At 41.8% G+C, this 22264-nt stretch overlaps 1 protein-coding gene across 19 annotated transcripts in view; it reads left to right on the forward strand.

The window, feature by feature from the left end:
* The window catches only part of NCOA6 (nuclear receptor coactivator 6), a 96341-nt gene that overhangs the window by 71691 nt on the left and 2386 nt on the right, over positions 1 to 22264 (forward strand). For 12 of the 19 annotated variants that reach the window (XM_086332241.1, XM_086332245.1, XM_086332242.1 and 9 more), the window contains 4 exons: positions 3518 to 6478; positions 9409 to 9477; positions 11721 to 11757; positions 15574 to 15722. In XM_086332241.1, the coding sequence (XP_086188367.1) occupies positions 3518 to 6478; positions 9409 to 9477; positions 11721 to 11757; positions 15574 to 15722 (3216 nt within the window). The remainder of the gene's footprint in view (positions 1 to 3517; positions 6479 to 9408; positions 9478 to 11720; positions 11758 to 15573; positions 15723 to 22264) is intronic. The other 7 variants (XM_086332257.1, XM_086332253.1, XM_086332256.1 and 4 more) reach the window with 1 other exon arrangement.

A 22264-nucleotide genomic window follows, 5' to 3' on the forward strand; every position in this document is an offset into this window, starting at 1 on the left:
TATACTTGTCATCATTTATTTACAGCATTATAAGGCTTTTTTTCAAGGAAACAATAGTGTTTTATTTTATCTACTAACTAGACTGCTTTAATGATTTAATGTGTCTAGTATTTGGAAACTTTGCCTTGTTACGTGTTAGTAAGTAAAAAGTTTCAAATATAACCTCTGAAAGTGTGTGTATGTGCACGTGTATGTATATGTATTTGTGTGTGTATTTTGCTCAAATTAGTCTTTGTTATATTAGGTCCTCATAAAATCAAACTGAAGTTAGTCAGTGCCTCTTTATTCTTGTCAGTATCAAGGTTCTAGTTGGCATCAAAATGGAATAAGATTAAATGAAATGATGCTTTCACTCTAATCCTGCTTGCCTGCCTTTCCTGCAGCCTTTTCTACTGGGGCTTTCTCAAAGCAGAGAACTACTAGGGTTTAAAATAAGATTTTTTAATAGAGCTTTTATTATGAATCTTTAAACATAAAAAATATGTAAAGAGTAGTGAAAGAGACACTCATGTACTTCCTGCTGCTGCTGCTAAATCCCTTCAGTCATGTCCTACTCTGTGCGACCCCATAGACAGCAGCCCACCAGGCTTCCCCATCCCTGGGATTCTCCAGGCAAGAACACTGGAGTGGGTTGCCATTTCCTTCTCCAGTGCATGAAAGTGAAAAGTGAAAGTGAAATCGCTCAGTCGTGTCTGATTGTAGCAACCCCATGGACTGCAGACCACCAGGCTCCTCCGTCCATGGGATTTTCCAGGCAAGAGTACTGAAGTGGGCTGCCATTGCCTTCTCCATGTACTTCCTACCCAGGTTAATAATAAAAAGACCAGTATTGTTGAAGCCCTCTGTGTTGTACCCCCCTCTGATTATAAAATAATACCATCTTCTAAAATGTTGAAAAAAGTCTCCTAAAACTAATTCATTCTAATCTAGCTATTGTAGAACTAAGGCTAGCTGCCACAATGTCTCCAAACCTGGTTACTATTAGCCTGAGCAGTAATTTGTAACTTTATTCCCCTATGAGGAAGACACACAAACCTATCACATGTAGGCCATACTTCCCTGTGTATACAAAGGATTATGTTTTGTTTCTTCCTTTCTAGTTATTCTACCTCCTTTTTGGCATATAAGTGGAAGTGATTTTGTGAGTTATTTTAGAGATAAACTTTAGTATCCTTAATTTATGTATTAAAGTGAATAAAAGTAAATTCATTATGATGTCAGTACTATATGTTATTGATTGCAAATTGGGCACACCACACTTCCCATCGGTGAATTGCAGCAGCACAGTTGAGGCTGGGAGGTCACCAGTCTTTGGTGGGTATGTCCAGAGGCATTATGAACAGAAAGGCACCTTCTTCCCTCAGACACATCTGAATTCTATAAATCCCAGAGGTTCTCACACACGTTATTGCTTCCTTTCTACAGTTTGCAAACTGGGAGCCTATAGGCTGAATTTGGCCTGAAGTGTATTTGAATTGTCATGCAGAATCTGAAAGCAAACAGAAACCTGATTTTAGATGCCTGATTTAGGCATCTACCTGATTTAGGTATAGCATCAGCTCTGCAGTTTGGCTCTGTCCACAGAACTACTAGTGTCTTATAGCAACCCACTTCTCTTCTTTACCAGTCTGGCCCCTAAAGGCATATGAATTTTCATCTTTTAATTAATAAATTTGGGTTTTGATTATGTTATATGCACTGTGTGTGTCCTGGCTGTGCCTCTCCACCATTCTGTCACCACAGCCCCAGCCTATCTTCTTACCATTAGTGCTCTTTGGACTGCTGCCTCCAGCTTCTGGAACCTTTATAGCAGCCATGCCCTTAACTGTTACTTTCAAGAGGCTGCTGTATTGTCTATGCTGCTCTCTTTGGTATTTATGTTGTTTGGTGCCCTAATTTTAAAGACGAAGGCATTTGTGTCATAGCCCTGACATCAAGGGGCTGTGTAATTTCTACAGAAATTAACACTTTTCTTCACATGGGAACCTGAATTAAACCTATAGGAATGCCATATGTTGTTGGCATTATAAATGTAAAGAAGTCAGTTAGGCCTAAAACAAAAAAGGATTAAAAAAAAAAAAAAACTTCGAAAGTGGATCCTGAGGACTTCCCTGGTGGTCCAGTGGCTAAGACTGGACCCAGTACAGGGGGCCCAGGTTTGTTCCCTAGTCAGGTAACTAGATCTCACATGCCACAACTAAGACCCAGGGCAGCCAAATAAGTAAATAATTAAAAAAGAAAACATTGTACTCATTGGTGTCATGTCTGTCATTGGCCAGAAGACATTGATTAGCTATTAAACACAGGGTGTGAACCTATGGATCAATAGCATTTGATAGCTGCTCTGTGAAAATCTGGAGCCGGCACTTCTGACCACTAGAGCCAGCTGTCCTTATGCCTGTGCCTTCGTAAAACTTTCCTAATATATTTTTCATGTAACAATGAAATAAATCTAGTTTGTAAAATTGTATCCCAGCTATATGTCCACTTTTTACCATTGAACCACCTTTATTCTTGGTCCTTTCTGCTGATTATGTAAGGTTTTGGTTCTAAAATGCCAAATGAAATCTTCACAAAAGAAAGAATCATTTGAGATGTTGCCTTCTGGGAATCTATAAGGCATTGTCCTCAGACTTCTTTTCCCAAAATTATTTTTTATTCCTGAGGGCTATGCTTCTTGCTTACTTATTCTCCACTTATGGATTCAAAGACAATATTTCTCCAAATACAGTTTGACATGTAAAAAAGTAAATGGAAATTAGCATTTGTAAAAAGAACTTCAGTGCCCTCATTTTATTTTCAGTGTGTGTATCAGCTTCTATTTAGCTCCTACTATTTATTAAACTGACTTATGTTGGAGGGACAGTTTAATTCACTGGGTTTCCCAAAGAAGCGAGCCTGGAGGGTGCAGCATGGTGTGTGAAGCCAATGGATTGAAGTGATTTTAAATCCTTCTTTCTTAAGGAATTGAACCCTAGAACTTTATATTTTACTTCTGTTGAAAGAATAAAAAGGCTATCTTCGATGCTGGTATTTTCAACAAAACCAAGTCTTTAAAAAAAATTAATCTGTGCTAAAAGAAAAAAAGTGAATCTTAAATGCTTCATTCAAAAATCCAGTGAAGTGTTGATTATGCCTGCATGAGAGCCCCAGTACTGGGTGGTCACCTGTGCTGTGGATGGAGTGGTCCTCATTTCGTCTGAATGTGAGGCTGGCATAGACTTGGCCATTCTCAGTGCGTAGCACAGTGCCTGTTAGAGTCTTAGTACAGTGATGCCTCATGCAGACCCTGAAGACTGAGGAGCTCCAGGTTCTCGATGCTTTGCTTTTTGCTTCCTGAAGCAGCGTGCCTCTTTGCTTATGCCAGAGAAGGAGGGGCCGCCCCTTACCCCCCTGGGAACGGGCATGCCTGAGCTATTTGTGCCACCTAGATGAGTATTGCTTGGCCATACCCTAAAGGTCGCAAAGCTTTTCTTGCTGAAAATCTAACTTCCCTGATTTTGGGGGCTCGTTTTAGGTTATCCTTCTCAACCAGTTGAACAGAGGCCACTTCAGCAGCTGCCTCCTCAGCTCGTGCAGCATGTGGCACCCCCAGCACAGCCGCCACCGCAGCAGCCGCAGCCACCTCCCAGTCAGCCACAGTCTCAGCAGCAGCAGCAGCAACAGCAGCAGCAGCAACAAATGATGATGATGCTCATGATGCAGCAGGACCCCAAATCCGTTAGGCTTCCGGTCTCCCAGAATGTCCACCCCCCCAGGGGCCCACTGAACCCAGACTCCCAGAGAATGCCCATGCAGCCGAGTGGCAGCGTGCCTGTCATGGTCAGTTTGCAAGGCCCTGCCTCGGTGCCACCATCACCTGACAAGCAGAGAATGCCAATGCCTGTGAATACTCCTCTGGGAAGCACTTCAAGGAAAATGATGTACCAGGAGAACCCCCAGAACCCTGCCAGCTCACCGCTGGGGGAGATGTCCTCGCTCCCAGAAGCAAGTGGCAGTGAAGGACCGTCCGTCTCAGGAGGCCCAAATAACATGCCTTCACATTTAGTGGTCTCCCAGAGTCAGTTAGTGATGACAGGGCCAAAACCTGGACCATCACCGCTTTCAGCAGCTCAAGGTGCAACTCCCCAGCAACCTCCTGTAAATTCCCTGCCCAGCTCTCATGGCCACCACTTTCCAAATGTGGCTGCACCCACCCAAACGTCTAGGCCTAAAACACCCAACAGAGCCAGCCCCAGACCCTATTATCCTCAGACACCCAACAACCGCCCTCCCAGCACGGAACCTTCAGAAATCAGTCTATCACCAGAAAGACTCAATGCCTCCATAGCAGGACTCTTCCCTCCACAGATTAATATTCCTTTACCTCCCAGGCCAAATTTAAACAGGGGCTTTGATCAACAGGGCCTAAATCCGACAACTTTGAAGGCCATCGGGCAAGCACCTTCAAACCTTACCATGAATAATCCTTCCAATTTTGCTGCCCCACAGACTCACAAATTAGATTCTGTGGTGGTGAATTCTGGAAAGCAGTCTAATTCTGGAGCACCAAAACGGGCAAGTCCAAGCAACAGCCGCAGGTCTAGTCCTGGGTCAAGTAGGAAAACCACCCCAAGTCCTGGGAGACAGAATTCAAAAGCCCCTAAACTTACACTTGCCTCTCAAACAAATGCAACCTTGTTGCAAAATGTAGAGTTGCCAAGAAATGTATTGGTCAGTCCTACTCCTTTGGCCAATCCGCCTGTACCTGGGAGCTTCCCTAACAACAGTGGGCTGAATCCTCAGAATCCTACCATGCCTGTGGCCACGATAGGGGGTGTTCTGGAGGATAACAAGGACAGCTTGAATATGCCACAGGACAGTGATTGCCAGAATTCCCAGGTTAGGAAGGAGCAGGTAAACATTGAGCTAAAAGCAGTCCCTCCCCAAGAAGTGAAAATGGTTGTCCCTGAAGATCAATGCAAAAAGGATGGGCAGTCTTTGGAACCTAACAAACCTCCCGGTGTCGAAGAGAACAAAAATTTGGTGTCTCCTGCTATGAGGGAAGCACCAACATCGCTAAGTCAACTTCTTGACAACTCTGGAGCTCCTAACGTAACCATTAAACCCCCCGGGCTTACAGATCTGGAAGTAACACCTCCAGGAGTGTCTGGAGAGGATCCAAAAAAAGCATCTGTCATTCCCTCCCTGCAGGATCCGTCTTCTAAAGAACCCTCCAGTTCCCTAAATTTACCTCACAGTAACGAGCCGTGTTCAACCCTTGTGCATCCAGAATTGAGTGAGGTCAGTTCTAATGTCACCCCAAGCATCCCTCAAGTAATGTCAAGACCTGTCAGCTCTTCTTCCATTTCTACTCCTTTGCCCCCAAATCAGATAACTGTTTTCGTGACTTCCAATCCCATCACAACTTCAGCGAACACATCAGCAGCTCTGCCAACTCACCTGCAGTCTGCGTTAATGTCAACAGTTGTCACAATGCCCAATGTGGGTAACAAGGTTATGGTTTCTGAGGGACAGTCAGCTGCTCAGTCAAATGCCCGGCCTCAGTTCATTACGCCTGTCTTTATCAATTCATCCTCAATAATTCAGGTTATGAAAGGATCACAGCCAAGCACAATTCCTACAGCCCCACTGACAACCAACTCTGGCTTGATGCCTCCCTCCGTTGCAGTTGTTGGCCCTTTACACATACCTCAGAATATAAAATTTTCTTCTGCTCCTGTGCTGCCTAATGCCCCCACCAGCAGTCCTGCTCCAAACATACAGACAGGTCGACCCTTGGTCCTTAACTCACGAGCCACCCCTGTTCAGCTTCCTTCCCCGCCTTGTACGACTTCTCCAGTTGTTCCTCCTCACCCCCCTGTCCAGCAAGTAAAAGAACTGAATCCAGATGAGACTAGCCCTCAGGTGAGCACTTCAGCAGATCAAAGCACTCTGCCCTCTTCACAGGCAACCACAGTGGTTTCTCCCCTTTTGACCAATAGTCCAGGCTCCTCTGTCAACCGGCGAAGCCCAGTCTCATCTAGTAAGGGCAAAGGAAAAGTGGACAAAATCGGCCAGATTTTGCTGACCAAGGCATGTAAAAAAGTTACAGGCTCCCTCGAGAAAGGGGAAGAGCAGTATGGTGCTGATGGAGAGACTGAAGGCCAAGGGCTAGAGACCCCAGCTCCAGGGCTCTTGGGAACAGAGCAGTTATGCACAGAGCTGGACAGTAAAACCCCAACTCCCCCAGCACCCACTCTGCTAAAAATGACCTCTAGCCCTGTGGGCCCGGGCTCCGCCTCAGCAGGACCCAGCTTACCTAGCAGTACTCTCCCCACCAATGTACGCTCAATAGTAACCGCTCTGGTACCCTCTGAACTCATCTCCGCGGCGCCGACCACAAAAAGCAATCATGTTGGCATAGCATCTGAGCCACTTGCAGGTGGCCTAGTGGAGGAGAAGGTGGGATCTCATCCAGAGCTTCTGCCCAGCATAGGTATGTACTTGATACCTGGCATCATCTTGTGTCAATTTTTGATGACCTATCCCACCAGAGAAAGCTTGGCTCCTTTTCTACTTGGAGGAAGAAGAGTGGGCTAAATGGTTATAGTGGTAGTTCCATTTATTTGAAGTACATTGGGAAATATACTTCCTATTTAGATTCCCATGTTGTTAACATTACTAATATGGTTCTCTCTCAACTCCTAGAATAATGATATACCTTATATTTTTATAAAATTTTTCATTTTACAAAGAGGCATTTTTACATACGTTACCTCATCTTCATACCAACCATGTCAGGTAACCCTCATCTCATCCTACAGGTGGGAAGCTCAGAGTTCAGTCGTTCAAAGTCTATATGTGAGCGTCCAATTTAACCTTGTCTCTTAACGGTGAACAGCAGCTCCTGCAGGTTCTTAGCGTGGTAAAGACTTGCTTTCATCTGTTCAGAGCAGGTTTCTCATAGCCCCTTCCTCATTGTACTCTCTCCCAGGAATTCTTTCCTTCTGACTGGCTAGAGGAGAGCTTTCCAGAAAACCAGGTTTCATGATAATAGACATGGAAGGAGGTATCACAATGCCAACCAACATTTACCAGCTGTTTGATCTTAGGCAGGTTACTTTACTCCAAACTTGAGTTTCCTCCTTTGTCATATAGGGACAGTAGTAATTGCAAAAATTCAATGAGATACTGTATATAACATGCTTAGCACAGGGCTAGAATATAGTAATCATTCAGTAATAAGTATTTTTTATTACCAGTTTCTTTTTGATGAAGTCTCTTTGAAAATTAGACCATCCCATTGATGTATTTCTAGTCCAGATTATTTCCTATGTACTGGTAAGGTGGGCTACATCATAGGAAACATAGGTGTCCTTACGTTTCCCTTCCTTCTCTTGACATCCCCCTCACCACCACCCCACGCCACCTCCCCACCCCTACACACACACATAATGTTCCTCCTCCTGTGAGGTTTAAGTGGTACAGAAGCTCAGTTTCCCCACAGTAGAATCAGTCAAAAACTGCCAAAGCTCGAAGGACCTTTGCTGTATTTTAGGCCAGCCAAGAGCACCTATCTTGTTTATGCAGCTAAAATGCTTGGAGGGGCGGAAGGAACACAAGCTTCAGGACAGGATCATAGTTCAAGTTCTAGCTCCACTGATACCAATCATGGTTGGATAAATCCCTTAACCTCTTATAAGCTATGGACTTCACCTGTAAACTGAGATTGTGTCGATAATTCCTACCTCTCAGAATTGATAAAAAGATTCATTGAGGGGCTTAGCCTACAGGCCAGCATGCTGCCTCCCACAGAGCCCAGGAAAGGCTAATTCTCTCTACCTGTTCACTTCAATACCAGAGATGCAGGGAGGGATAAAGGCCTTTAAGGGGTTCTCTGTCCTTGGAGGAGAAAGACTTCGTAGAGCTGGGTACTATATTAATAAATTTCTGGTTCTAGTTCTGTTGGTGTAGGTGAGCCCTAAGAATTTTTCAAACCTTCTAAAACTTTTTAAAAGAATTAAAAAAAAAAAACGTGACATAAACATGTTTTCCACTATTAAATGTTTCCATTCTACTTCCTTTCAGATAACTTTCCCCTTTGGTACCAAGAGGATACTGATTTAGACAATATTTTATCAGGGTCCTATATAATCCTAGAGAAATACATGAGTGTTAGGGAGATAAACCAGTAGCTGGAAAGAAACCTCTCAAATTTAGATAAGATTATTTCCATTCTATTTCAAAGGGCTTTTGTGATTTTATCTTAAAAGTGTGAGAAACCAATACTGGAGTGAAAAATAAAAGGTATGGTTTTAAGCTGTATTATATAAGCATCCAAAATAAATTCTTAACACAAATGCATCATTGACTAAGCAGAGAGAGAAATCTGCAAGAGTCACATTTGCACAAGAAGATAAAACTTATGTTTATCTAGGATGTTTGAGTATCAAGGTGGGAGGACATAACCTTGAGTGCGTGTGGCATATCTATGCCCTCAATCTTTACTGTATGATCCAAGAAGTTTCCATTCTAGAGTACATTGTGTATTCTGTTCCGCTCCTCTTCAGGGGCCCAAGTTCTCTTTGTCCTTCAAAGCCTAATTCTGATGTTTCTGCCTCTAGGGTACCTTCACATTTCTCAATTTAGAATTTATCTCCCTTGCTTTGAACTCCCATAGCACTTTGTACTTTATGAATCTGCTTCATTTTAACATCACAGTTCACTCCTGAGTGCCAGTTGTATATATATCTTTAATATTAGACTCAATTTCTGATGAACAAGAAGAATGTAATTTGGTCTCTAAGGGTGCCTAGCACAGAGCCTTGCCCCTAGAAAGTTCTTGGTAACTGTTTGTTAGATAAGTAGATAACATCAAATAGATTTGTTTCATTAAATATGAATTGAATACCTGCTTTATGCCCATCACACTTGCCAGGTGCTGTAGAAAAATACAAGATAAATTTTATGATTCATTTCAGTTCTCAAGGAATGTAGTCTTTAGAGGATTGAGGCAGTTTTTTTTCAATGCTAAGGTTGGATGGTATAATTGTCCCTCTGAAAGAGGTTTGGGTTGCCTGCCAAAGTATGCTTTGGGGTTTTTTTAGAATACTGGACAGAACTTGACTCCAAGAAGCAAAAATTATGGGTGCTGTTATCTTATGGCTATATCCTTCCTTGATCTTTGTACATACAAAACAGAAAAACAGACTCTCCTCACGGTAGTCTTTGTTACTGAGTGTTAAAGTAAGTAATTTTTAAGGTCAGTTTTGAAATGTACTATACTTTCAAAGTTAACTTCAAGTACTGCTTTCCAAGAGTATTTGTATTTCAGCAGTTACTTAGCTCTTGATTCCGTGCTTTCTGCTTTGTTTAGAAAAGAAAGTTAAAGACCTGTTTCTTTTTTTTTTTTACTTCTTGCCTTAGCTCCTTCACAGAGTTTAGTCCCAAAGGAAACTCCAGCCACAGCACTGCAGGGGTCTGTTCCTAGACCAGGTAAGGCCCATCTTGGAAAAATTTCTCGAGTGGAATTGATTGCGTGTGAAGGAACCACTACTGTTGTGAATGTGCCAGGAAATGCTGAAACTATCTTAACTTGCTTTAGGGCAGACTTCGGTTGAGTGGCAGCTTGTGCAGTACTATTTGAGGTTATTTTTCCCTTGAGCAGCTTGCTCTCTGACGCATTCCTGGTGTCAGCCACGGAACTCAAGAAGGGCATCTCAGTGCCCATTGTCTGTCTGCTACCCAGCCGAGGGTGGTTTCCATTGCACAGTTTGCCCTGTTCCATGACCCTGCCCCCGTATTTGGCAGCTGACTGACTGGCACATGGTAACTCACTAGGGTGGCAGGCATTATTGCATTAAGATAGTAATTGCACTATCATGACAGAAGTGGAGGCTTGTTCCAAAAACCTAGGCTGCAGTGAGGTAGCCACTCCTCCAGAGAGTCAGAGTCATTTCAGTCATCTCTGGATGGCATTAAGTTTCTTCCCATGACCAAAATATTGTAAATAGCACTACGGATGGTGTTTCTGGAAGGTGGAGTCCATGATAATCTGACAGATAACTACTGTGAGATGCTGGGTCAGCTCTGAATGCATGAGGATCTTGATGGCAATAATAGCACACTGCCTTCATAGGTTAGAGTGCCAGAGCAGATGAAGAGCATAGATTTGTTCCAGTTTAGTCCTGCTTGGCTCTTTGCATTGTAGGTTATTGTAGGAGTGCCTCCCAAAAAGTATGACTGCTTTCCACAAGGAGGTTAGGATCTCACTGACAATACAGTTCATATACTTGACAGAATTTTTTTTTAATGTTTAATTTTGAGTCCGAGTTAGTAAAAGTAAGGTAAACATTGGGAATTCCCTGGTAGTCCAGTGGTTAGGACTCCACACTCTCACTGCCGAGAGCCCAATTCATTCCCCGGTCAGGGAACTAAAATGCCACAAGCCACACCAGAACAGAGCAGTCGAATAAATAAATGAATAAAAAACTTTTTAAAATGTAAGGTAGAAGTTGTGATTATTTTAAAACCTGCCTCAGGGTGCTATGTCCTATATGATGGCTAGGACTTTCTATTGTACATTCTTTGAGTAAAACCAGATCTCTGAAAAAAGTGGTTGAGAAAAAACAATTTTAACTACCCAGATTTTTTGCTCCCAACTACCCACATGATATCTGAGAAGGATAGGAATGGAGCAAATAGATAGTTAAACTCATTTTTGGTGAGAAAAGGAGCAACTAGAAAGGGGAAGAGAATTCCATCTCCTGACCCACCTTTTTTCTCCAAAAGACGGATCTTTTAACTTTGAAGTGGGTAAAGTGGTTATCCCCGTCTTTTCAGGTGAGGCATTAAGGACAGAGAGGTCAGAAAGTCTGCCCAAGGTCACATGGCTAACAGGCAATGAGGTCAAAATGACCAAGGCCCTCTGACGTCATTGCTTTCAAGGAGTTTATTCTGTAGTAAGTAGGGTAGGTTAGACATGTACACTGAGTCTGAGGGGCTGAATTCCCTGAAAGTGGGGGATGGGGAAAGGACTGTTGGAGACCAGGTGCATCAGGGATGGTCTTTTGGAAAAGGTGAGACTACCTAAAGGTGGGCAATGGAGGAGGAGGGTGTTCTTCTGCCGGTGCTAAGAAAGAAGCGCCTGGTAAATCCATAGCACACTCGTTTAAGCAAAACCCAGCTAGACAAATTACTGAGGGTTTCCGTTTTTAGAGGGCACTGCTGAGAGGTTGGGGAAGAGAGGGACATAATGGGGTTGTAGGTGATACCTTAGAGTAAAGCAGTCTCCCCTCTAAAATTCAGTGGGAAAATCCTTTGGAGAAGAATACATCCTTAATGGATATTTAAGACATATTTGAAGATTACTGTTTAAAAAATATGTCAGGAGGGAAGCTTTCTACATGAGAGGAAGAGGATTGTTTTACTAACCTAGTTAGCTAGATGAAATATGAAACAGGGAGTGTGAATTTAGTTGTGTTGATCCAAACGGGATTATTTCACAGTATGGAGTAGAAGTAAAAATAGAGTGAGTTAGTGTCTTATGCCCCAGACAGTCGAGTCGTGTCCATGCCAGCTCTGTCTCTATACTGCATTAGGGTGAGGATCCTGCCATGCTTGGAGACACAACAGCCTAAACAGGGCATTTAGAATTCCCACAGATACCTAGCCTCTCCCAGTGGACATATACACGAGAAGTTCCTACATCTCATTTCTGTCCTTTGTATTTTTAACAGAACTCGAGGCAAATGCTGCCATAGTCTCTGGACAAAGGTAAGATGATCATTTCTACAGACTTAGCATGAATATGGCATAAGCCTCTTTGAAAGGTATCAGCTTTCTCAGCCTTTAAACGTCTCCTCACCTTGGCCTTTTCCTTCACTCTTTGTACCAGTTTTTTTTCCTGCTCAAGTAGGGAGCTGTCATGAGTACCAGCCTCTCAGAGGTAACATTTCTTTGAATAAAACTTGGTGGCCAGTTTTCTGCCTTTTGTGGTTGTTTTGAAACTGAATCACATAACATTTTTCAGCACTCAGCATAGTGAGTAAATAGTAAGTATTCAGTATATAGGAATTGTTGCCATCATTATCGTTAATAGTACTCCTTGCAATGCCTTCTAAGTGTAGCTCTTTGATCCTCAAGTGAGAGAAAGGCAGATGGGCTCTGACCACAAAACTCACGCTTTGTCTTTTATACTGTGCTGTCCCACATAACCTAACAAGATGAAATACAACTGTAGCTTCGACCTCACTAACCCCATGGAGGGGAGTATTATTGTATTAAAAAAAGTCATTCCTTTTTTAGTGTAGGGATGTACTAGACAGCATTTTAAAGAATTTTTCATGCTCTGTATCAACGTAGATTGTAAAACAGCTTCATAGTCATTTTCTCATTTCATCATCATATCTACCCTGTGAGGTGGTAATAATAGCCAACATTTATTTGAATGCTATACCATGTCATATGCTGGGCTAAAAGCTCCCTAGATGTATTATCACATTTAATTTTCACAGTATCTATTAGAAAAGAAAATTCTGTCTTACATATAAGGCACCTAAAGTTCAGAGAGGTTAACTAAATCACCCAGAACTACAGGTTTAGTAAGTGGTGAAGCTGAGATTCAAACTCAGGCTTTCTGACTCCAGAGCTCTCACACTTAATGTATTGCAGCAGATAAGATGGGAATTTATAGATCAAGAATCTGAAGCATAAAGCTAAATATCATGGCCAGTAAATGCATAGGTGAGACTCGACCCCTGTTCTTCTGACTCCAGATTCATTGCTATTCCTACAACACCACTCTGCCTGTCTAGTTTCATTTGGATCGGGCTTATGTTTGAATTCATTTGCATTTTTCAAAGTATACACCAACTGGATGGCTAGGGAAGAGATAATCAGACCAAAGATACCTTATAGGTGTTTGTTCCCTGAGTCGCCTGACCATTGACCCTATAAACACCAGGACAGTATTGCTGAGGCTTTTGTTTTACCAGGAGAAAGAGGCACCTCCATTAGGAATCCTCTTCCTTAGAGTCTTTGACCCTTTTCTGGACTCCTAGTCAGAAAGCCATCCTTACACACCATTTCTAAAAGGGTATGTACATCCCCCTGACTTGCAGTGCCAGCCCAGCCTCCTATTTGACTTGCCTTGGCTTGCCGGGCAGTTGTTAAAAGTAAAGCTAGGGTAATGAACTCTGTGGCCAGATTGCCAGGCAAAGGGTCCTCTGGCAGGAGTAAGCAGTGGAGGGGTATGGATAGTTGACAGGCCATGGTTAAGAAGCTTACATTGTAGTGGAAGACACAAGACACTAAAAACATGCTGTACAGCCTGATGGGTGCTCTAGAATGCCAGACACAGACTCTGAACCCAAAAGGCAGAAGGGGCAACTCCTCTTGGGGACTGAGGTCAGGGAAGACTTCTCAGAAGAGGCATCCTTTTGACTGGTTTTTTGTTTTGTTTTTGTTGCATTCCGTTTGTTTTGGTTCCATGTCTTATAAGTAAATGTAATCAACTTTTTTTTCCCTAATGGCTTTAACATGAATTTTTTTGAACTGTGAAAGTAGTGAGAGTTTACTAAAGATAAATTGAAATTCAGATCAGAGAATTATGAAGAAGAATGTTATCCGTTAGCCAGTACTCCTACAATTCAGCAGTATTTATGGTGTATATTTTAGTTCTTCTAGTCCTCTTCACAGAGTATGTACAGATAGAGTTAAAACTCTCCAAGGATGGTATATATTAATATATACTACAGTATTTGTATACATCTAATATGTAGTATTATATCCATATATAAATCTTATATGTTGTATACACACATATAAATGTCACACCCATTCATATGTGTTACATATATACTCAATATATGTTACAATGAAAATGAGATTATACTGTTCATAATGGTGATAGCTTTATTCCCCTATTATGATGCATTATGAACAGTTTTTATTATTAACCTTCTATAGCATGATTTTTATAGCTCCATTTAGATGTGCCATGATTTAGTTAACTAATCTGCTATCGTTGTTAAGCATTTCGGTCTTCTGTCTTCATCAATATGAATAAAATGCTTTGGCATCCTTGTGTGTAATCAGAGCTCTGTAAAAAGATTTGTTTCCTTAGACACCTAGAAACAGAATTGCTGAGCCAGAGGATTACACCAGGGTGTCTCAGCCTCAGCATTACTGACTGGATCAGATAATTCTGTGTGGAGTGTGGGGGAGGGTGCTGCTTCATGCATTACAGGATGTTTAGTGGCATCCCCCAGTCATAACAGTCAGAAATGTCTCCAGACATTGCCGCTGTCCCTAAGAGGCAAAACTGGCCCGTTGAGAATCATTGGGTTGCGCAGTTTACACTCCATCATGAGTTTTTGTCCCTATACCCTCAGTAATACTGGATATTACTATTTTTTAATCTTCATGTACTAAAAGGGGGATTGGAGCAATCAATATACGCAGCTGCTGCTGCTGCTGCTAAGTCGCTTCAGTCGTGTCCAACTCTGTGCGACCCCATAGACGGCAGCCCACCAGGCTCCTCTGTCCCTGGGATTCTCCAGGCAAGAATACTGGAGTGGGTTGCCATTTCCTTCTCCAATGCATGAAAGTAAAAAGTGAAAGTGAAGTCACTCAGTTGTGCCCGACTCTTAGCGACCCCATGGACTGCAGCCCACCAGGCTCCTCCATCCATGGGATTTTCCAGGCAAGAGTACTGGAGTGAGCTGCCATTGCCTTCTCTGAATATACCCAGCAGTGTATTGTAAATATATTCTCCTATAAATTCTCCAATGTGACTTATGGCATATTACATGCCATTATCTATCTAACTCATAGCAAACGTCAGTGTATGTTATTCATTTCCTAGATTTTAGGTGCTATTAACTTTTTTTTTTTTTACTTTACAATATTGTATTGGTTTTGCCATACACTGACATGAATCCGCCACAGGTGTACATGTGTTCCCCATCCTGAACCCCCCTCCCATCGCCCTCTCCCTACCATCCCTCTGGGTCATCCCAGTGCACCAGCCCCGAGCATCCTGTATCATGCATCGAACCTGGTGCTATTAACTTTTGAAGGGAAGTATCCTCATCTTAGTAAAATGGGTGAGGAAGTTTGATGATGTTTGTTCCAAGTTCTTAATGTCTTTTACCTGTTTTCCACAATCTCGCTATTATTATGCTTAAATTTATTTTATTTTTACTAATCTAACAAGCTGGACTCACTTTTTTTTTTTTAATTTTATCTTATTTTTAAACTTTACAATATTGTATTGGTTCTGCCATGTATCGAAATGAATCCGCCACAGGCATACATGTGTTCCCCATCCCGAACCCTCCTCCCTCCTCCCTCCCCATCTTTTGGACTCTGTGGGAGAGGGAGAGGGTGAGATGATGCACGATGGACTCACTTTTAAATTGTCAGTAACATTAGAGTGTAACTGTGATTATTGTCCCAGACTGGAACATTGTCTCCTCAGAATGGTTATATAGTTCTTAATCTCCTACCTTGTGAATGAAACTGTTAATCTTTATTTTTTGTGTGACTTGATTCCCTCACCTCTTTGGACTTTGTGCTTCCCTCTGTTAGCAGTGAGCCCAAAGAGATAATTGAAAAGTCCAAAACTCCAAGCCGAAGAAACTCGCGCACTGACGAGCCAGCTGTGGCTTCTGAAAGTGTGGAAAATGGACATCGAAAGCGATCCTCTCGGCCTGCTTCAGCCTCCAGCTCTACTAAAGGTTAGCAGTGGGCTGTGGATGCTGTTTCTGGGTCACATAGAAGAACAGGGTTCTTAGCACAGCTCAGCGGCCTTTGCCCTTCATCTTTGCTTGTATTCCTTACATTTTCAAGTTGCTTTGACTTCTGCTGCTTAGTGGGTCCTTCCTTTATTTGTTAGTTCCTTTAACTGTGTGTTTGCAGTGTATGTACCAGAGCAGCAAGCACATAACAGGGCAGGTTGCTTCATGATCGTTGCTTCAGACAGGTCCTCAGTATGGCTCCTTTGTCTTTCTCATGTTTCTGTGGTCAACTTGTTTTCCTTTTCTCTACTCTTTTTAAACCTCTGGCTCCTATTTTATGTCCTCTCTTTCAGCAGAGACTTTTACCTCTTCACAGAGAGCTCTCACTACCAGGACATAAATCTACCAGTGTCCTCCTTTGCTCGTGCCGTAATAGAGTAACTGTCCCTCCTTCAGGCCAAAGGCCAGTGCTTTCTTGATCCCATCTTCTCCGAGCTTCTCGAGAACCTGACACAATCAGTTTTCTCTTCTCTGTTGACTGCTGTCTTTCCTTTAAATGAACTCTGCTCTTGGTTTCTGTGACCCAGAGCTCTCAGTAGTCTTCTGACTATTCCTTCTCAGATTCTGTACCCGTGCAGTAGATGTTGGCCTACTCAAACTTTAATCCTGAGTCACCTTTTCTCTTCAACTTAGATTTTCTCCCCAGGTAATCTCATTCATGCCTCCCTTCTTTAGTTACAACCTTTCACAGATGACTCATACATTTTTTTTTTCTAGTACTGACCTCTAGAGATCTTAGATAATTGCACATACATTCTTAACAGGACCACAAACTCAACATGTCTGAAAACAGATGTGATTTTTCACTCCTGATGCCAGGTCCTTTGCTGTTGGTCCCCTCGTCCCATCTGTCTGTCCATTAGGCATGTCCTGCTTGACACCTCTGTCCTTCACCCTCACATATATCTCAGAAAGCTACTGATTTTCTCTCAGATGACTCAAGTTCATCCACTTTTCCCTGCTTTAAACCTTTTAATGGTTTACCATTATAATTGGGATTAAAGTCTAAAAGCGTCAGCATGAACCACAGGTCCTGTCTGGTCTGGCCCCTGTCAACCTCTCCCAGCTCATTTGACTTCCCTTAGCAACTTGGACATGCCATCCTCTCATCACAGCCTGGGTATATGTGATGCCTATTGTGGGGAGTAGTCTCTCTTTCTTCCTTTTTTTCCTCATTAACTTCTCACTCTTTCTGCTTATCTTAACTCAGTTGTCCTTGCTATGTGGAATCATAGCACCATGTTCTCCTTCGTAACACCACAGTTGTAACTTATGTCAATTTATGTGGTAAGTAGTTAATATACATATTCCGTTAGGGCAGCAAATGTCTGGTTTTGCTCACCACGGTATGCCTGGTGCTTACTGTGGTGCCTAAGTGCAAGAGTATCCAATAAGTAATTATTATGTTAATAACCATCTATCAACTATATATTAAGTACTTACTGCATGTCAGGCTCTGGGGATGTAACAGTGAAAAAACATAGTCTTTGTCACATCGATTATAAGCTATCAAGAAATATTTTGCTATGGTGCTCTCATGATAGCAACGTTATGTAGTACTGTAGAGGTATTTATTGGGTTGGCCAAAAAGTTCATTTGTTTGTTTTCCATAAGATAGCTCTAGTAGTGCTTAGTTGTTTTTAACTTCATTTAAAACAATTTTCTTGTATTGTATTGTGACAGCTATCATTATCAGTGTGTATTTTAAAAAACTTATCAAAATTGGTGATTTTTATGTGTAGCCATTTTAGTATTGGAGATGGAAGAAAACAGGGAACATTTTCTACATACTATGCTTTATTATTTCAAGAGAGGTAAAAGCACAAGTGAAGTGCAAAACAAAGATCTGTGCAGTGTACGGAGAAGCTACTCTGACTGATCAAACATGTAAAAAGTGGTTTGCAAAGTTTTGTGCTGGAGTTTTCTTGCTGAACGATTCTCCATGGCTGGGTAGACCCGTTGAAATTGATAGCGATTGAATCGAGACGTTAATTGAGACTAGTCAATGTTATACCATGCAGGAGATAGCTGAATACTCAAAATATCCAGATCAAGCCTTGAAAATCATTTGCACCAGCTTGTTTATGTTAATCACTTTTATGTTTGGATCCCACATAAGCAAAAAAAACCTTCTTGACCATATTTCTGCATGTGATTTTCTATTTAAATGTAATGAATGTGTTCCATTTTTAAAATAAATTGTGATGGGCAATGAAAAGTGGAAACCGTACAATAATGTGGACAGAAGAGATCATAGGGCAAGTGACGTGAACCACCACCAACCACATCAAAGGCAGGTCTTCATCCAAAGTAAGTGATGTTGTATGTGGTGGGATTGGAAGAGAGTCCTCTATTAGGAGCTCTTTTCAAAAAACCAAACAATTAATTCCAACAAGTACTACTCCCGGTTAGACCAACTGAAAGCAGCACTTGACGAAAAGTCTCTGGAATTAGTCAACAAAAACACATAATTTTCCAGTAGGATAACACAAGACCCCATGTTTCTTTGATGACCAGGCAAAAAGTGTTACAGCTTGGCTGGGAAATTCTCACTCATCTGCTGTATTCACCAGACATCACACCTTCAGATTTCTATTTATTTTGGTCTTTACAAAATTCTCTTAATGGAAAAAGTTTCCTTTCCCTGGAAGACTGTAGAAGGTACCTGGGAGAGTTCTTTGCTCAAAAAAATAAGTTTTGGGAAGATGGGATGATAAAGTTGGCTGAAAAAAGGCGGAAGATAGTAGAACGAAACAGTGAATACTTTGGTGAAAATGAAAAATATGTTTTTTATTTTTACTTAAAAACCAAAGGAACTTTTTGGTCAACCCAATACCTGGTATGCTTTGTTCTTCTGTCAAGTCAGTGTAGGCTTTCTGGAGAAAATGATGTTTAAACTGAGACTGAGAACGAAGAAGCATCATCCAAGTAAAAGGTAAAGCGTGTGCAAACGCCCAGAGCTGAGGGAGGGTATCATCTTCTCAGAAAGTGTACTGAGCTTAAGTAGCTCGAGTTAGACAAGAGCTGGGATCTTGGCCAAGTGCCTGATATCAACAGGGCTGCTGCGAAACAGTCACACACCATTAGGATACCAGCCTGAAGACCAGGGCAGATTGTGATGCAAGAGCTCAGCTGTTTCTGGGTCACGTTTCTGGGTCACAATTCAAATGCCTCACAGGAGTTCCTGGAGGAGGCCACAAATCTGCAGATCAAGTACAGGCAAAGCAGAGATGTAGACATCACCTTACCTCAAGCCTGCCAGATAGGGGAGAGGTTGGGAGGGGCCTTCTTTCCTCTCCAGACATACCATGTATACCACAGTCAGGGTCCTGTGGGTATCCCCACTTTGGATGCAGAAGTGGAACCAACAGCTTCCTTCTCCCTCCCTGGGAATCATCTCCTAGGCAAAAACTTGTTCGGAAGGAAGCATAACGTGGAAGATTCCTGGAGTTCTGTGAGGAAGTCTGCTTCCCCTCAATTTTGTGTATTTTCCCAAAGGATCAGGGTTTTCCAGGCTATAGAATATGGTATGTAGTTATCTTTAAAGCAGGAAAATAAGTGTTGCCCTTTAGACATGTCACACAACCAGATTTTTGGAAATCTGGCCTGAGCCCAGAGCCTCAGGATACTACAGATGTCATTTACAGTGCACCAGAAAGAACTAATCTGGCAGCTGAGACAGTTAAGAGATGCCCAAATTAGAGCCACTCTGTAGATAACTGCTAGCCAAGAAAAGATGGAAAGCTGGAGCCTACTTTAGAAGTGGGTTGGGGTGTACAGGCCTGTACACTTAAACTGAACATTGTTCCAAGGTGATGGTAGTCATGTTGGAATGCCTGTCCCATCCATGCTTTGAAGCTTAGCAACTGGCTTAGAAGAGGTCATAATGACTCACAGGCTTTGCGATATTACATGGAGCAGTGCTGCATAAGTATCTCCCGAGAGGATGGCAGGGTTCTGGCCAGACCCCAGGAATCACAGTCATGTCTAGATCTCCACATCAGCTTTAAGCCCTCAGGCTATCTATCCTTAACTCTTCTAGGGTAAGTTACTTTTGAAATCAGAAATGAATGCTATAGCTCTTGATTTTTAAGTGTTAGAGCTCTTGGATCCAGATTAAAGAGTTAATATGCATATTATTTGGCCTTCTATGTTGTATCCAAAAATGAACCAGTGTCATAAAATATCAAGCTGGCTTCTAAGCTGCATGTGTCCCAAACTTGTAGACTTAATATAGTGCTGGGTACCTGAAACATCTTCCTGCAGCATCAATACTTCAAGTTTTGAAAGGAAGAGAGGGTTTTGCCTTTTTGTACTCTTAAGATTTTGGTCATATATACCCAAACAAAATCAGAAACAGTCTGTGTTTTTTCACGAGAATCTTGAAAGCTGAGAAATATTATGAGCAGTTTATAATGAGAAGTATTGGTACTTTCTGTATTATTGGAAAACCAGTGACCTTCATCACGCTTCTGCTTTGAGAAAAGAGTTTGCTTACCTCATGCTAACCAAGGCCCACCGGACTACCAGATTGGAGCCGGTGGGATGGATGATTTCTGCGCAAGTCCAGCAAGGCCCACATGTTCGATGGGTCACTCTCTCCAATCTGTTGTTTGATTTTGTTTGGTTGGGTTCCCCCCGCCGCACCACCAACCCCCAGCACCCTGCCACTTTTTTAATCTGGCCACACCTCATGCCATGTGGAATCTTAGTTACCTGACCAGGGATTGAACTCCTACACCCTGTGCCGGAAGTGCAGATTGTTAACCACCTGACTTCTGGAGTCCCCGTCCTGCCACTTTTAATTACAGACAATGAAAATTGGCTCCCACCAATCAGTGAACTTTTTAAAATTGCACTTGATCAGATGTGTTTACAGATACGCAGATCAGTAGTTCTGCTTCCTGACATGATCAATTCCCTATTCACACAGAAATGATTTTTGTAGTTTCCCTTGTCATTCTATATTTAGTCTTACGTCTATAGTAGCTTTGTGTTATATTTTCAACTGGGAAAAAGGATCAGTAGTTAAAAAGATGAAGTTTGGTGTACAAGTTTGAAACCAGGGGAAATATCCTAATAAGAGGGAAGTTCAGAACAAGCTGTAATCAGCAGTAGCTGTGGGTGTCCCTGGTGTGCCCTTAGATGCCTGTGACAACAAAGTGGGGTGATAATTCTGTCCTGTCCACAGCTAGTGACTTGAAAAGCAGCAATCTAAAAAGCACAGAGTATACAGATACACTGGAATCAGTGGCTCAGATGGTCACAAAGAGTTAAATAAGACTGAGTGAACTGATACAGATACACTTGAAATGTAGGTGTTGTTATTATAGAATAAGCATAATTAGATACATCTTATGGAAGGAAAGAGCTTCCCTGGTGCCTTAGCTGGTAAACAATCTGCCTGCAACGTGAGAGACCAAGGAAAACCCTGAATAGTAACTGCCTGAAACTGTACTCTTGTAGTCATTTAGAAACAAGCCATACAGATTTTGAAAGGAAATTTCCAGAATTTTTTTACAATTAAGTGGAATCTTGGCTAGAAGAATAGTAAAAAGCATAATGAAGTGAGCAAGGTCAAGGTTAATTTATAAAACTCTGTAGAAGGTAAAGCTCACATACTAGAAGATTTAATAGAACCTTGAACTATATAGATTTGGCCAAATTTGCTTATGGTCAAAAAATGAGACAGTCATTTAAAAATTACTTTAAAAATGCTTTAAAAATGCCCTTTCAAATTTAAATGTTTCCCAAGGACATACATAGACACCACGTGAAAGACTGTTACTGACCCTCACTTTTACCATATAGTCGATTGTAAAATATGAACATCAGTGAAGTAAGTATATTAGTCTTTGGACTATTTGTATATCTGTGAAGACATTAATTTATAAAATCCTTGAAGGTTGGGAGTTCCCTGGTGGCTTAGTGGGTAGGATTCTGGGCTTTTACTGCCGTGGCCCAAGTTCAATCCCTGGTTAAGGAACTAAGATCCTGGCAAGCAGCACAGTGCAGCCAAAGATAAAAAAATATTTGATGGTTAAAAAAAAAAAAAAACAACAACTGAGAGTTTTTCAATAATGTATGTGATTTTTTCCCCCATATGGTGTTTATAATAGGGGCTTGGGGTAGGATTATGCATAATCAGATAAGCTAGGTGGCCATAAGGAGCAGGCCTTACATATTAAATACATCCTGAATATACCTTCACCTACTACATTACTTCCCCAGAATTCCTTACCTTAAAAACTTAGCTTCTGGATTTTCTTATTGTGTTCAACAGAATGGTAAAGGTGATAATATTTTAGAGGGAGTATAAAATTGAACCATAAAAATAACTTTTCAGGTTTATAGAAACATCAAAGGTAACTTTGCTCTGTGACCAGATTGGCTGGATTTATCCAGAGAAGGTGATAGAGACTTCAGGATCAGGTTTTCTTTTTCATGGAAGTATAAATGTACATCCTACACCACCACTGCCA

The sequence above is a fragment of the Bos grunniens genome, chromosome 13 (assembly GCF_055505025.1).
Source record: "Bos grunniens cultivar Pamir isolate PY7600 chromosome 13, Bosgru_T2T1.0, whole genome shotgun sequence".
In the NCBI taxonomy this organism is placed as follows: Eukaryota; Metazoa; Chordata; class Mammalia; order Artiodactyla; family Bovidae; genus Bos; species Bos grunniens.